This window comes from Diplodia corticola (assembly GCF_001883845.1).
Source record: "Diplodia corticola strain CBS 112549 chromosome Unknown scaffold46, whole genome shotgun sequence".
Classification (NCBI taxonomy): domain Eukaryota; kingdom Fungi; phylum Ascomycota; class Dothideomycetes; order Botryosphaeriales; family Botryosphaeriaceae; genus Diplodia; species Diplodia corticola.
In genome coordinates this window covers 173374-187871 of record NW_017971525.1, presented here as the reverse complement: position 1 = coordinate 187871, position 14498 = coordinate 173374, and the positions used below count along the sequence as shown (strand labels likewise).

Genomic DNA, 14498 nt, shown 5'->3' with positions numbered 1-14498 from the left:
CCTGAGCTTCGAATGGTGCTTCTAGACTTGGGTCAGGTACAGGGTGCTGCAAGTGTCAGACCTGTCAAAGCATGATGCAAACATACAAAGTGAGACTTCTGCCGTAATCATTCCCCCCCGCCTTTCCGCGCGGCAACGGCCATGTCTTGGATGAGAGCATAGGAACCGCATTTGGATAGATTTTCATGCCTGTCAAAATGCATCTACTGTAGCCGTCGGCTCGTGCATCCTTGTGATGTGCTCCTCCACTAAGAGCAGAACAGGCATGTGCACAGACGAATGCAAACAGTCGAGCCGCAGCAGATCTAATTAGACGAAGGCTTGAATTATTATACATGGGTCACCGTGCCGACCTGCCACGGTAGCTTCAGTCGATCAATCCTAAATCGTGAAGGCTGCTCGCAGCCGGCCAGGTCGCAAATCACTCCACTCCAATAGGGACTTTTAAAATTCTTTATATTTCATGGAGACATATGGCCGCCACTAGGCTTGGAAATTTCCGTCCGTGGAAGCTTCCCTTGTCATCATGAACCCACTGGCGAGGAAAAGTCCTGTCCCTTCCGTGAGCCGCGTAGGGTACGGAGAAGCCGTTTCGTCTCCGTAAGACGAGGCCGTCCCGCAGCCTCAGCCCCGTCCGTATGGTCAACGACTCCAAAAAAAAAAAAAAAACCAAATTGCTCCCTTAGAATGTGCCCTCTATCCCGTCCGTTCCTAATCCCACGCTTTGACCACCCCGCTTCGCTCACAGTAACAAACCATTCACCCATTTCCCGGGCAAATCGTAGAGACGCTTAGTACTGAGACATCTCGGACGAGCTCAAGCCGCTCTTCTTCATCGGCGGTGGCGGCGGCGGCGGCTTCTTCGCACGAGAAGGCGGCGGCGGCGGCGGTCCTTTCCGTCCGCTCGCCGGGGAAGTTGCCTCAGCCGAGGTCCAGCTAGCAGATCGTATAGGCGCGGGAGAGACGGACCTCTCTCTGCCGTAAGACCTTCCACCGCTGCGGTCATCGTCGTCATAGTCGTCACCGCGGCTGCGCACAGGCCTCAAGTTGTTACGACTAGCAGCGACGGTGGATGAGTCTGTAGGGACACGCGAAAGTCGTGGCATGCCTCCAGGGGAGTCATCCGCACGACGTGACGGCCCCTCAAATGTTCCGGTGGTGTTAGTGCGGCTGATCGACGGGCGCTTAGGGGAGTCCCCTCCATAGTCGCGACGAGGAGAGACACCGCGAGAGCCAAGCTTTGGAATGGTAAGCTTGGGTTCGGGCATGGGCGGCTCTTCTTCCTCCTGGTACCGGTCGTTATAAGAATGAGCCGTGTTGGAACGAGACCTGGGCCCACGGCGGCTGTTCCCAGAAGCGCCAGCTGAGCTGTGCAACGTCAGCATGTCTCTCGGTATGGGCATGGCGCTGCGATAAACGGGGCTTCTGCAGGGGTGCATTCCACTTACGAGCCAGGCCAGTCCCGCTTCAGCTGCATGAGAACCTCTCTGCACTTGTCATGGTAGGCCAATTCGGCCTCCAAGAATCCAGTCAGATCCTCGATGTTGTCCCTCTCGGCTTCCTTGATCTCTTCCATGCGACGGTAGACGTCCTCACTAGCCTCTTCGTATTTGGCCTTCTGGGAGCGCAGCTCCTCCTCAACACGGAAGTCTTCCTTTTTGGCCTTCTGCATCTTCATCAGGGCAGTGTCGTAGGCAAGACGACGCTGCTCCAGCTTCTTACGGGCCGAGTTGTATTCCTTCATCTGGACAAGATTGCGTTCCAGGGACTCCAGCCAGGTCGAGGTGGAATCAGCGAGGAGGGTCTCCTGTGCGCGTGCCATTCTTTCATGGGAACGGCCCATTGCTACACCACGGTCAGCTCACCATCGAGATTGTGATCGTGTGAGGGCAGCACGTACTCGACAGACAAGCGCCATACTCCGAGTCGGGATCAAAATCCTCGCCGTGGTTGACCATGGTAGCGCCCATGAAGCCAACAGGGGTGTACTTCTCCTTGTCCCCCGCATCGTTGCGCTTGGACAGCCATTTGACGAAGGCGCTCATAGACCTGTGCAGGTTGTCCATTCCTACGAGCCGCGGATTAGCCACATCCAAACAGTCGCATGCCGGCTGCGCATACCGTCAGAGCGGACGGTCATCTCCTGCTCGAGCGCCTTGAAGTCATCGGAGGCGTTGGTCCGGACTTCGCCTCCCATGCGCTCCCCCGCCCATTGCTTGAAGCGGTCCAGCTTCTTGTTGACGATCATGTTGGCGTTTCGAGTGGTGAGTGCGTCGGTAGAGGCGTCCGCGGGGCGGGCTGAGGAAAAGGAGCGGGACGAAGATCACACGTGTAAGTGGCGGGTAATTAGGCGCTGTGCTGGCTGAATCGTGGGGCCCTGGGCACTTTCGCGGTGTGTGGAGGGGCGCTGGCTAGTATCGCATGCGAGGTTTCAGGCGGGCAACGGCTCGAGAAAAGGCGGCGGCGGAAAGAAGGTAAGGGCGGGTAGCGAGCGTGTGCAAGGGCTGCGACGGAGGAGAATAGGCGAGAAGGTCACGACCGGGAGTCTACGGCATGGGCAGCTGTCCCCATATAAGGAACGTGGAAGTCGAAGGCCTGGATGATGCCACCAGGAACCCTCCATGCCGTGCCGATCCTACGCAGGGGCCTGCCTTCAACGCGGGAACCGCGCGGCCAGCACGAGCTGACCCATCGAAATCGTGGCTGAGTCTCGCCCAGAAGTGCGATTCGCGCCTGCCCCTCGTTCGAGCCCATTTCGCCAAAGGGGCCTCCGCGCCCGGCGTGTCGATGATACGCCGCGCTTCGTGCCAATCGCACATCTGAAACAGGCCGGGGCGGAGGGGCCTGAGGGGGGCAACTGTCGCGCCTTCTTGCTTCGGTCACGATCTCCTATTTTTGGACGTCATATCGAACGCATTCATTTTGATGAGACTCGAAGATCTGCCTTTTGAGCTTTTGATGAAGCTGCGTGACTTCGCTCCACAGCACTCCCCCGGACAACCTCCGCACCCTCCTGCGGCACTGCCGTACGCGGCGAACATCGCTGTGGAAAGCTCGCATGCACCATGTTTTTTATTTCCCGGTACATAAAGGGTACTATTCGCCCCGAGGAAACCCGAACCCGCAGCAATGAACACCCGAACCCATGCGTCACCCGTGAATCTAGTCCTTCGTCTTCTGAGTACCACGGAGCAGACCGGTTCTCCTGGCGGCGATAAGACCGGCCTTTTGACCCTGTGCGGCGTAACGGGAGATGGTCGAGGCCTTACCGATATGCTGGTGGTTACCACCACCGTGAGGCTGTAGAAAAATGCATCAGCACCACCCTTTCTCCCCGGCGTCTCCAGAGCACTTACGTGATCGACGGGGTTCATGGCAACACCACGAGTCTTGGGCCAAGAGTTGCGCTTGACGGCGAACTTGTGCTTAGCACGAGAAGCCTCTGTTGACGATGTTAGCTTCCGTTTCCCTCGCAACCAAGGCAATCTCTGCACGTACTCAGGAGGGGCTTGTCCGTCCTTCCACCACCAGCGACGATACCGACCATACCACGGACGGAGCTGGAGACGACCTTCTTGGCGCCAGAGGGGAGCTTGACACGAGTCTTGCCCTCATCGGGGTTGTGGCCAATGACGGTGACGTAGTTGCCGGAGGTCCTGCCGAGCGCACCGCGGTCGCCAACCTTCTCCTCGACGTTGGTGACGACGGTACCCTCAGGAACGGAGCCGAGGGGAAGAACGTTGCCGATGGTCAAGCTGGCGTTCTTGCCGGCGTAGATGAACTGGCCGGTGTACATGCCCTCGTTGGCAATGAAGGTCTCGGTGTGGAGCTTGAAGCGGTACGGGTCGCGGAAGACGACCTTGGCGAGAGGAGCACCACGACCAGCGTCGTGGATGATGTCCTTCACGACACCACGGACGTAGCCATGGCGCTCAGCGAAGTCGTTGGTCCTGAACTTGGCAGGGGCCTTGTTCAGACGGGTGTTGGCCGTGAAGATGGAACCACGACTTTTGCGAAGTTAGCGAATCGGTTCCGAAGGGCCCTCGAGCATTTTCGCATACCCCTTCCTCTGGTTCCTGATAACGCGACCCTGGTAAATGTCAGCTCGAGTCCCTCGCCTGTTGTTCGTGGTGAGGCAAGAGGAATTTCGCCGGTCCTGGCTGGAGGCCACGCCGCGCAGCTGTGAGTTTGGCGCAAGACCATTGCAGTGTCCTCGCGGCGTGTTCCATTCCAAGAAGGCGAATGCCTGCGTGCCTGCAGTGTTTCGGGCGGAATTTACTGACCATGGTTGCTGCTGTTGTTGTCTTGCAGGTGGTGTCCGGTCGGTCGTCCTCTGCAGTTGAGATTGATTTCGATTGTGGGCTCAGTTTCGCGAAGGTCGCGGCGCACGGGCCGCAAAAAATCCGCGCTAGCCCGACTTGGCTAATGAAAATGCAGTGGGCGACTGGCCGCACCTCATCAACCTACCGTCTCGTCCTCACCACCAAGCTTTTATCAGCCAACGTGCATCAACGCCCCGCACGTCCAAACGCATGCGACTGCACATCGCATGGACTTAATGCGCGTCGAATTTTCTGCTAGCACGTTCCCGTGACCACTAGGCGTCGGACAGCCTCGATCGTGCGTCCAGAGGCATCATCCCTCCGAAATGGCTTTCATCGCAGCATCGCTCAGGAGATCGGAGACATCAGAGGTTGGATGTATCAGCTGTGCTGCTAGTCTGTCCGAGCGCATTTCCGGTGTTGGCAAAGAGCACATGCCATGACAGAACTACAAAAGCGCGACAGTCACCGGTCCGCCAAGTCATCGCAAAAACTTGACATTATCGCCTTCACAGCGTTCGGCATCTGAGCCCATCCCGTCTTGGTGTTCCTCGTATCATCACTTCTCTTAAGCGCATTGAGAAAGCGTCTCTCTCTCGGGTTTCCCTATGCTTCATCCTACCTGTCGGCTTCAGGTGGCCCACAGTCGGCTACAGCTCAGATTCTATTGTTTCCGGGCAGTTTCCAGGTGTGAAACGATGTGGTTGCGAAAGAGCAGGTTGCAGAACCGGTTTCCCCGGGCGCATGCCATTCACGGTCGCAGGACTTTTTGCCGAGGGCCTTTGCCGGCGCCTTGCGCGGCGCCTGCCATGCACCTTCACATACAAGAGCTTGGGAACTCACGTTTGGCTCGTGTAATCTCGCATATTGGGAGAGAACGCTACATGAGTCATTGTGGGAAGCGTTTTGGTCGATGTAGGTTGCAGTCGCGAATGCTCACTTGCTGTGCCAGCTTGGAAGCTGTCCCGAAAGGGTTGTTGTCACCAAAGTGCCAACTCCACTCAACATGTACATGATGACCCTTAGCAGTAGTGCGGAACCCATCGCTGTCGGCAGTAACCGGCAGAAGTCGTCGCCTTTTCCTTAGGCGCGTACTCTCACTTCCTATTGCACCCCTGGTTGTCAGAGCGTCAGCACCCAGTCGTCGTCATGTAGTTTACAAACTTACCTCACGTCCGGACCTCAGCTCTAATTCACTTATAGAACGAAGGCCTATACTCTCGAAGTCAAGTCGATCAGGGCAGCATCTTCTGTAACCGCTTCCGATCTCCGTCCCGGAAAACGAGCCTGCCACACTTGCGCGTAAGCGAGCGACACTGACATCACGAGAACCACGACGGCATCGACACTCCACATGGAACGTCGAGCTGTTCACTGTCGTGGGTTGTACAACATGCTCCTGCAGGATCTACGTGTCTGTGGCGGCCTCCTAGAGGTTGGACGTTGACACCCGAAAGTGCAGCGCGGCAGTCCCCATACGAGGAGAACATATGGACTCAATGGTGCTGGCAGTTCTGCAGAGGAGAGCAAGAGCGGCGATTTTGTAGCCGGTGAAGGCGATGAATGCAACTCCCTTTGTACTCAAGGACGCAATAGCGCGCGTGAAATGTGCCAAAATGCCAAATAGAGCCCAAGCCTGGGACACATGACGTGCACCGGGCTCCAGAGACGCCCAAGCCAATCATGTAATCTTATCGTTGCCGTGCTTCTTCTCGCCGCGGTGCTGCAGCCGGCCGCGCACTTCGCATCCACAACCCGCCGACCCACCGCATCCTCATCCAACTTCGACCACTCTCCGCTCGCCACACAACATGAGCGACTCCGAGCTCTCCTCGGTTTTGTCGTCGCCGCCCGCGAGCGACGACGAGGCAAAGGCCATTGGGCCCATGGACAAGTTCCTGCAGAAGTCGTCCTTGGCTAAAAGGAAGATGACCGTCGCAACCACCGCGCAACCACCGAGTCCGCCTGTCAAGAGGAAGCGCTCACCCTCTCCACCGCACGAGGAGGTCCTGGCGGACAACCCCATCATACCCGTGAGTTGACTGCGCGACATGACACGTTTTGACGCGACGAACGCGTCGCATTGCCCTGCACGCCGTGCTAATGCGCGTGCTACATCATAGGTCCTCGTCACCTTCCGGGCGCGCTTGTCTGAGGCCTTCCCACCCAAGTGCCCTCACCTTGGTCCTCAGGATATCGAAAGGGGGATTGTCGATTCCGCTCCGTCTCCGCAGGTCGAGAGCCTCCTGTGTGCCCTCCTGGGCTTCGCCCTCAACCGCAAAAAGCCCGTCGAGTACGTCCTCCGCCGCCCACGGCTTGTCGCATACTGCCGCGTCTCCTGTCCAGCAGAATACAAGCTCGAACAATTGAAGAATGCTCGAGCAGGGCTAATGCACGTGCAGGAAGGGTCATTACGGCCGCGCTCTCGAGGAAACCATGTCAACGTACAAATCGGAGTGGCCGTTGTCTTGGGGTGGAATCAACCCTCTGTCTGGCAGTAGATCCTTCAACGATATGAGCCCCCAGGACCGAGTAAGTGGCCCTGGACTGCTGATTCGAGCCTGTTGCTAACCCTCTCGCAGCTGTCTGTCCTACAGGCTATTATCCACTGGTGCCTCCACGGCTCGGACGTCATTAAGTCAGTGATCAAAGAAAACTATAAACAGAGTCGCCATGACGACGACCTTAACCAGCCGTTGTCTGTGCAGCCCTGGGGTGTGGATGGCGAGAAGCGTCGCTACTGGCTCATCGAGGGCAAGGACGACACTCCGTTCCGCCTATACCGCGAAAGCAATCCTTATCACAAGAAGGTCCAATTCCGGAGTGTCGCAGGTACTATCGACGAGCTGCGGGAAGTCGCCACCAAGTTGGCACGGGACAGTACCCAGGCGTCGCGCCGGCTGAGCGAGCGGATCAATGCAGCCATCCCTCGTTTCGAGGCTACTGAGGATGTAAGATTTGCCCTTGGCGTCCCTCAACCGCCAAACGCCTTTCTAGTGGCATTTACTAATGACTCCCCCTTAGAAGCGCAAGCGCCGCGAGTATCGCATGCAGCGCAAGGCGCAATTCGCTCGCCCTGAGCCTGGTTTCTCCCTGTACGAAGGACGCACTCGCGGAAAACGTATGAAGTACACCTTCTCCGATGATGAAGAGGAGACCTCCGACGCGCTCTCCACCCGTCGCTCCACACGCCGCGGCTCGCCTGTAGACAGCAGCAGGCCCGTCATCACTTCTAGCGGTCGTCAGGTTCGCTCTCGCTTGGGCGGTCTCTACGGCGAAACCCTGCTTAGCGGCCAGAACACGGAGCTAGATTCCCCTGGGACCGCCGACTACGAGCGCTCGGATGCCTCCGAAGGCGTGAATGGTCGCGCTACTCGCACCGGTCGTAGCAAGCACGGTGTTCCTCAGCGGAGCAACAGGCATATCGATGGTTACAACAGCATCGATGAGATGGACGATGAGGAAGAGGTGGACGAGTGGGACGGAGGTGATGACGACGAGGACGATGACTTAGGCCTCAACGACGATGACGAGGAGTCCCTTGCTGATGACGAGTCAGACGGCGACATTTATATCAAACCCAAAGGCAGCCTTGTGGTCACACTGCGGATCCCCACCGAACGCCTTGCCGCTGCGAGCAGCCCCCCTCCGCAGCCGCGTAGCCCGTCGGCTGTGAATGAAGAGAATAAGGACAGAATGGAAATCGACAGTGGCGTCAACGCTGTCACGCAGGCTACTGCGCAGACTTCCATTTCCTCTGTGGAGACATCCGCACCGTTCGTGGAAAGCAAGGCGCAGCCCACTGCACACAACATCGATCTGGCACCCAAACCTGTTTCGGGTGAGATGATAACTGCCGAGCCGATCGCAAAGCTTCCTTCACCCCCTGCCAGCGTTACAGTAAAGTCCGAGCAGCCTGAGATCAATGATAGGCAGGGAGTGCCAAGCATGACATCCGCAATGGCTGCACCTACTACGAACGGTCACCCCATTCCGCCGCGACAGTACCCTGTCCAATCGGCGCAGTCCACATCGCAGTGAAAGGGAGACGCGGTTGCGAGGACTTTCTATTCAGAGTGTAAGATCCGATGATGCGAGCGTATCGTGAGGATACGATGCAATACCCTTGTGTTTTTCTTTTCCTTTCCGTTCTGCTCTGCCTCTGCTTTTACTTTACGAAGACGAAACTGTTGGGAACTATATGGCGTTCGAATTGGGATCAATGGGCGGCGATTCAATTCACTACTGAAAGAGGCCATACCGATATGCGGAAGGACGATAGACTTTATAGCACTGCTACTGATGCCGGTGCTAAAGCTGGGTGGAACGGGATAATGCACCAGGCTTGAGGTCCGATGCATAACTTTGTAGGATAGGCGCGTGCATCAAAGATAAAATACCACTGTTCTAGAGACACCAAAAGACTTAATCTTCTTGAATCCATCTCATTCGGAAAGCGCGCTCACTTGCATGGTTAATCAGAGTCCATATTTACGGTTCAGGTTTACATCCATATTCAGGTATTTGCTTTAGAGATATGCCCGTTCAGAAAGAGTGTGATATCCTTCGAACATGGCACCTCCTCCACGCTACCTCCAGATAGCAACCTGATCGTTCTGTTAGAGAAGTAAATCTATGCTGTTAATCTGTGTTATGAAATCACTCGGCTGTTACCAGCGCATGTGCGGTTGGAGAATTTGTGATTCGTTTGGAGAGTGCTGTGAGCGCGCGGGACAACTGCGTAGACGTCAGATTGCTCTGATCGCATTCGCGACTTGTTCAACAACAACAACAACAACATCCTCACGACCAGAAACTACTGCCTCGAAGCGCCTATTCACTTCAAATTGGAAAGCCAGATAGAAGTTTTACAAGTGTCTCATCGAACCCCTTTCATCTGAAGGTCCGCAACATGCTCCAAACGCCATGCTTTTGCAACCTAAAAAAAAAAAAAAAAAAAAAACAACAACACCAATGATGATATCAACCATTCCCTACCTACCTCCTCTTCCCGCCCTTCTTCCCCCCAAACCCACCCCTCCCCTCCCCAGTGATACTCGCAACATCCCTCTTACTCAAGCGCAAAGTGCCCCCACTGAACCTCCCAACGCCAGGCCCGCCAACCCCGCGCTCCCTCTTCTTCTTAGCGGCAGCAGCATCACCCGCCGCCGCCGCCGGATCCTTCCGAACCCTCTCCAAGACGATGCCGTTCTCGCGCGCCTCGCGGCGGCGCGTGGCCTCCTTGGCGGCCGCCTTGGCCTTGATGCCCTTGCGGTGCGCCATGGGCATCTTCTGCTGCTGCGAGAGGACGGAGGATGCCTTGGAGCCGCCGCCGCTGCAGAGGGCCTGGAGGCGCAGGGCGGTGGCCTTGTGGCGGTTCTTGCCGGTGGGGCCGGCGAGCGGGTCGGCGAGCGGCGATGACGACGATGATGCGTCGAGGAGGTGCGATTCTTGGAGGAGGCGCTGCAGCGCGAGGTCGTTTTTGAGGTTCATGGCGTCGGCGGCGGGGTCGTCGGGGTCGTCGTCGGCGCCGCCTTTGCCTTTTTTGTTCTTTGAGGAGGAGGAGGAGGAGGCGGTGGTGGGGGTTTTGGAAGGCTGGGTCGGCGGCTTGGAGGACTGGTGGCGCGCGGCGTGTTAGACGAGGAAAGGAAATGTCGTGCTGGGAGCAAAGAGGGTTGCAAGGGCGCGCGTCCGTACCATGAAGGCTTTCAGTTCCGCTTTGCTCAACCGCTCCGAGCGCGTGGGCCCGGCGACTTCGACGACTTCGACCGTGTTTTCGGGCTCTTCGTCGTCTTCGGATATCCCTTCCCAATCGTCGTCGTCCTCGTCGCTGTCACCGCTTCCTTCCTCCTCGGGCTCCGGCGCCTTCTCCTTCTTCGTCGTGCCATGCAGCGGCTTGAATTTGGCTTCGAAAGCGCGGCGGAAGGCATCGCGCATGTCCTCCGAATCCGAATCGTCGGGCTTCTCCTGTTTCGCAGGACGCTTGCTGCTGCCCGTCGCAGCCGTCTTCGCCTCGGCGCGCTTTCGCTTTCCAAGAGCAACGGCCATTGTCTGCCGTGTGTGTTGGTGTATGCGGAGAAGAGTGGTGGAGCAAAGTGTTCGTGAGTAACTTTTCTAAGCCGTGAGTTGCGCGCATTGGGCGGTGGCCGGCGGCAAAAAAAGTCGCCCGCAGGAGACCCCCGAGGCGGGCCGGGGTCTGGTCTGGTACGCGCCCCACTACTATTCACAGTCGCTCATGAACTCGCACACCTAATCCTTTAAAACCTCATAAATCATAATAGATACTGGAACGATAACGCGCTTCCGCCCATGCATCGACCTACACGCCGGCTCTATTAAGCAGATCGTCGGTGGCACGCTGACCGCCACCGACTCGGACCCTAATAAAGACCAACCACGTCTTGATTAGAGCTACTGGCCGGCCACTTCGCGAAGCTATATGACTAGCTATGGAAGAGCTGCAGCCGCCGCAGCAGTAGCGAGACCCCAAACCCGAGTTTCCCTGCTAAGAAACTCCTCCTTTTCTTTTTTTTTTCTTTAGAAAGGAAAAAAAGACAAAGCCCGCTCGATCGATTACCAGCTTGCCGCTTGTCAATATTATGGCCACCCGTCGTCAGCCGCACCTCGATTGACCTACGTCTCCTCACAGACCCTCCCACGGCCCCACACCTCCTTCCAAAACGCCACACTGAAAAAACAAAAAAAAAAAACAAAGTCCAAGCGCCCCGACGGCGGACACGTAGGTAGGTAGGTAGTCATGATGGAGCGCCATTGGACATATTGTGCGGCCAGGGTCTCAGTTCAGCTCGCTAGCACCTCGCTCGCTTGCCGTCGAGGAGCTGACAAGAAGTAGGTAGTAGTATCTAAGACGAATCACTGGAACATCCTTCGCGAGACCGGGACGTCGAAGGCCCGTCGATAGTGCTGAATACGCCTCAGGATTACTGTAGATGAAAGCAAGACACTAATGTTGCAGTACATACGTTAGTTAAGAAATGAATCAATCCTTTTTTCCTTCCTTTTTTTCTTTTTGGGTTGGGGGTGTAGGACAAGGAGGCGGAGGCGACGAGTATCAGCCTCAGCCTTCCATGGCCGTCAATGGTAAGCTAGGGCGCGGGCGTCCATGCATGCCATACGTGCACGCGAGCTACGCATGCAGGATCTGACGCCGGAGATGGTGCATGCAAGCAAGAAAAGCAACTACAGACAGCAGATGCACATCATTCTACTATTCTAGAACCCTGTGCCTCGGCAAATACAGCCACTACACACTATAAGTACCGCGAATGTAATACAGGAAACGCGGGGCTATGGACACAACCGTAAGGAAGTCGAGTTTTGTAGAGACTCGGGTCAAGACCGGTCAGGTTGTTCGAAAAAAAAAAAAGGAAGATAAGAGAATTTCCCTCAGGGTATCATCACTACCAGTTCAATCTCTCCTCTCCAAAAAAAAAAGGAAGCAAGCGTGAAAGCCACAGCCGACGAAAAGAAAAAAAAATTTAAAAAACGAGTAAAGTAAAAACATATTAGAAGACAAGAAAAGAACAAGCAACTTTTTACAAGAGGCAACTCCTTTGCTCTCACGCACGCAGAGTACAACATACTCCCCGCACTCGTATACACCACCAAAATGCGCTTCACGAAGCTTTGCTGTTTCAAGCTCCTCTTCGGCCCTGCTGATCATGCAATCCGTGGCGATGGCATGTGTTCAAAACCCCGAAACCCCATTCCCAAACAGTTCTTGTTTAGAACGCCAATGCAATGCTTCAAATGTGAGAAAGAAAATGGAGAAGGAAAATTATGTAGAAGGCGAGACGAGCGCGCTATGTCGCGATCTGAGGCAATTGAGGCGCACCGCTCGCGCTCGTGTCCATTGCGCCAGTAACAGGCCTGGATCGTATCGATGCGTTGGACTGTTCGAGGCCGATGTGCGGGTCTGGAATTTGGATGTCAAGCTGTGGCATCGTCAGCAAACAAAGAAAGTCTTCCCCACAAAAAAAAAAAACATCCACGGTAAACAAGCGTCAGCGCTACGCACCGTCAAATACCCCGTTCTCCTCAACGGGATAAGCTTAACGCCCTCCTTCGCTCCCTCGGTCCGGTTCCACTGCTCCATCCACTCCTCCAATTCTTTCAACGTCTTCTTCACACCCGTGAGTCCAAGGTCCTCCCACAACCACAGCGTCGCGGCGCCCATGAGAGCGTCGACCCACGCCCGTGTCGTGTCCGGGTCGAAGGCCATCTGCAACTGCGTGTTGATCTTCTTGATGATCTCGCGGAACTGATCCTCGGTGATCAGCGGGTCAAGCACTTCCGGGTACAGGTTTGCGAACGTCGGCGCCAGATCCCCGGCAATCATCCAGTCTCGCTTGATCCGAATGACGCGGGTCGTGCTGTACAGCGGCGACGTGATGGGGACGTGGGGGTTCAGGTGCGGGAAGCACGGGTGCGACGGGCCCCACGCGTACTCGTCCTCGTCGCCGGCCTCTGACGGCTCCGGAAAGGTCACGGCCGAGGGCTGGCGCGAGCGAAACGTCTCGTGCGGCATGGTGGCGCGCGAGGCCGAGTGGTGCAGACGGTGGCCGGCCTCGGGATCGTCGGGGTTCAAGATGATGCTCGTGGGCCTGTCGTCGCGCGGGGGCTGGTCGAGGCCGGCAATCTTGGCGGCGGTGGGGGCTTCCATGGCGAAGACCGGGCTCTTTCCTGCCTTCTTGCTCGTCACGGGCGATGCGGGCTGTGGGTCGTCCTGCTTCTGTCTCTCGAGCAGCAGGCTGCGGCGTCCGCTGGGCAGACCGACGCTCGCGCGGCCGCTGTCTGGCTCGACGACGAGGCTGCTGTGGGCCTTGCTGTGGCGGTGCGACTCGGGCAGGGGCAGCAACGGGTAGACGTCGCGGCCTTCGTCGGAGGAGGTGGGCAGCGGGGGCGGGTCGGCGGCGATGGGGACGTTTGGGCCCAGCGGCAGCGAGTTGTTGCGGTGCGAGGTCGAGGGCGCGGAGACGGGGGTGCGCGGCGACGAATTGACGGGGTTCAACAGGCGCGAGGCGGGCGCGCCGCGGCGAGCGGCTTGGAGCGGGGCGGCAGACGAGGGCTGCGGCAGCGGTTGCGGGGCGCGGAAGGGCGAAAAGTTGAAGATGCGCTGGGTCAGGCTCCAGCGGGCGTGATTGGGCGGCGGCTGGGACGGGCGGGCTGGCAGCGTATGCGCGGGCGGTGGTAGGTGTGGAAGGGCGTGGGCCGGGTGGGACGCCGTTGTGGCGGCGGTGGGCACGTGGTGTGCAAAGGCCGGGTCGGGGAGGGCGATGGTGCTGGGCGCGGCTGGAGAGAGAGGGCGAGCGGTGGGTGGAGGACTGGCAGTGGTGGAGCTGGGCTCGCCAGCGGAGATTGGGAAAGGAGGGCGAGGGCGCGGAAACTAGCGCTGCGCTTTTCTCGACGAAGCAGCGCGTCCGGCGGCGACGAGCGCGGCATGGACGCGCAGCTTCTCGCTCTTGGGCCGGCGAAGGAGCGACTGGGCTGCAGGATGCTGCGGCTCCCGTAGGGACTGGCGGAGGGAGAGTCGTGTACGTAGCCCGGTGGCCGCGTGCCTGGCCGGGCTCGCGAGTTTAAAGGTCGGCCATAGCGAATGCTGCCGGTACGCCAGCGCCGCCATGAGCGTCGCACGTCCGCGCTTCCGCCCTGTTCCTGCGCCGCCCACGCAATTCGACGACTCGCCGCCCCTGTCTGTTGTGCAGCCCGGTGTGACGTCGTTGCAAAGCACTTTGCAGCTTCAGGCCGGCGTTGCCATGCGTGGAAATTGCCAAACACATCCGTGCCACGCCTGTCTACGTCCGCTGCCATGCGCCAGCCTCGACCGAACCACCACCACCGCTGCGCGCCAGCCCGCGTCGCCATGCCCCCTGAGAGCACCGGGCCAGCCCGCGCCCGGCCGAGCTTGACCGCAAAGTTTGGGATATACTCCATATGTTTTCTTTTTCTAGCCCGCGTGCTATTCACTCCGTCTCGTCTCCTTCAAACCGACGCGCACCCGCCCGTCTTCCCACCCTCACGCCAGAAGCACACACGCCCGCCTTGCCTCCAGTGCCCGCGCGCTTCCGAGCGAGCCGGAGGATTGGTCGTGCCGTCAGACCTCCTCCCGCTTTCAGACTCGCCTTGATCCGATCCGCCGAGGGTATAAGCCACCAC

At 57.8% G+C, this 14498-nt stretch overlaps 5 protein-coding genes across 5 annotated transcripts; 1 reads left to right on the top strand and 4 right to left on the bottom strand.

The window, feature by feature from the left end:
- Positions 1 to 791: 791 nt before the first annotated feature.
- BKCO1_4600066 (bar domain-containing protein) lies at positions 792 to 2248 on the bottom strand (the record flags this gene model as incomplete). Its single annotated transcript, XM_020276327.1, has 4 exons — positions 792 to 1368; positions 1449 to 1845; positions 1901 to 2068; positions 2122 to 2248. The coding sequence occupies 4 exons, from the start codon at positions 2246 to 2248 to the stop codon at positions 792 to 794; spliced, it is 1269 nt and encodes a 422-aa protein (XP_020127884.1).
- Positions 2249 to 3162: 914 nt separating this feature from the next.
- On the bottom strand, positions 3163 to 4286 carry BKCO1_4600065 (60s ribosomal protein l2; the record flags this gene model as incomplete). The annotated part of the gene is made up of 5 exons (XM_020276326.1): positions 3163 to 3300; positions 3357 to 3442; positions 3499 to 4007; positions 4062 to 4246; positions 4284 to 4286. The coding sequence occupies 5 exons, from the start codon at positions 4284 to 4286 to the stop codon at positions 3163 to 3165; spliced, it is 921 nt and encodes a 306-aa protein (XP_020127885.1).
- Positions 4287 to 6133: 1847 nt separating this feature from the next.
- BKCO1_4600064 (uncharacterized protein) lies at positions 6134 to 8363 on the top strand (the record flags this gene model as incomplete). The annotated part of the gene is made up of 5 exons (XM_020276325.1): positions 6134 to 6355; positions 6446 to 6615; positions 6725 to 6854; positions 6905 to 7273; positions 7347 to 8363. The coding sequence occupies 5 exons, from the start codon at positions 6134 to 6136 to the stop codon at positions 8361 to 8363; spliced, it is 1908 nt and encodes a 635-aa protein (XP_020127900.1).
- Positions 8364 to 9320: 957 nt separating this feature from the next.
- BKCO1_4600063 (uncharacterized protein) lies at positions 9321 to 10370 on the bottom strand (the record flags this gene model as incomplete). The annotated part of the gene is made up of 2 exons (XM_020276324.1): positions 9321 to 9938; positions 10020 to 10370. The coding sequence occupies 2 exons, from the start codon at positions 10368 to 10370 to the stop codon at positions 9321 to 9323; spliced, it is 969 nt and encodes a 322-aa protein (XP_020127886.1).
- Positions 10371 to 12145: 1775 nt separating this feature from the next.
- BKCO1_4600062 (ap-2 complex subunit mu) lies at positions 12146 to 14276 on the bottom strand (the record flags this gene model as incomplete). Its single annotated transcript, XM_020276323.1, has 4 exons — positions 12146 to 12277; positions 12361 to 13681; positions 13751 to 14032; positions 14074 to 14276. The coding sequence occupies 4 exons, from the start codon at positions 14274 to 14276 to the stop codon at positions 12146 to 12148; spliced, it is 1938 nt and encodes a 645-aa protein (XP_020127887.1).
- Between the last annotated feature and the right edge of the window lie 222 nt (positions 14277 to 14498).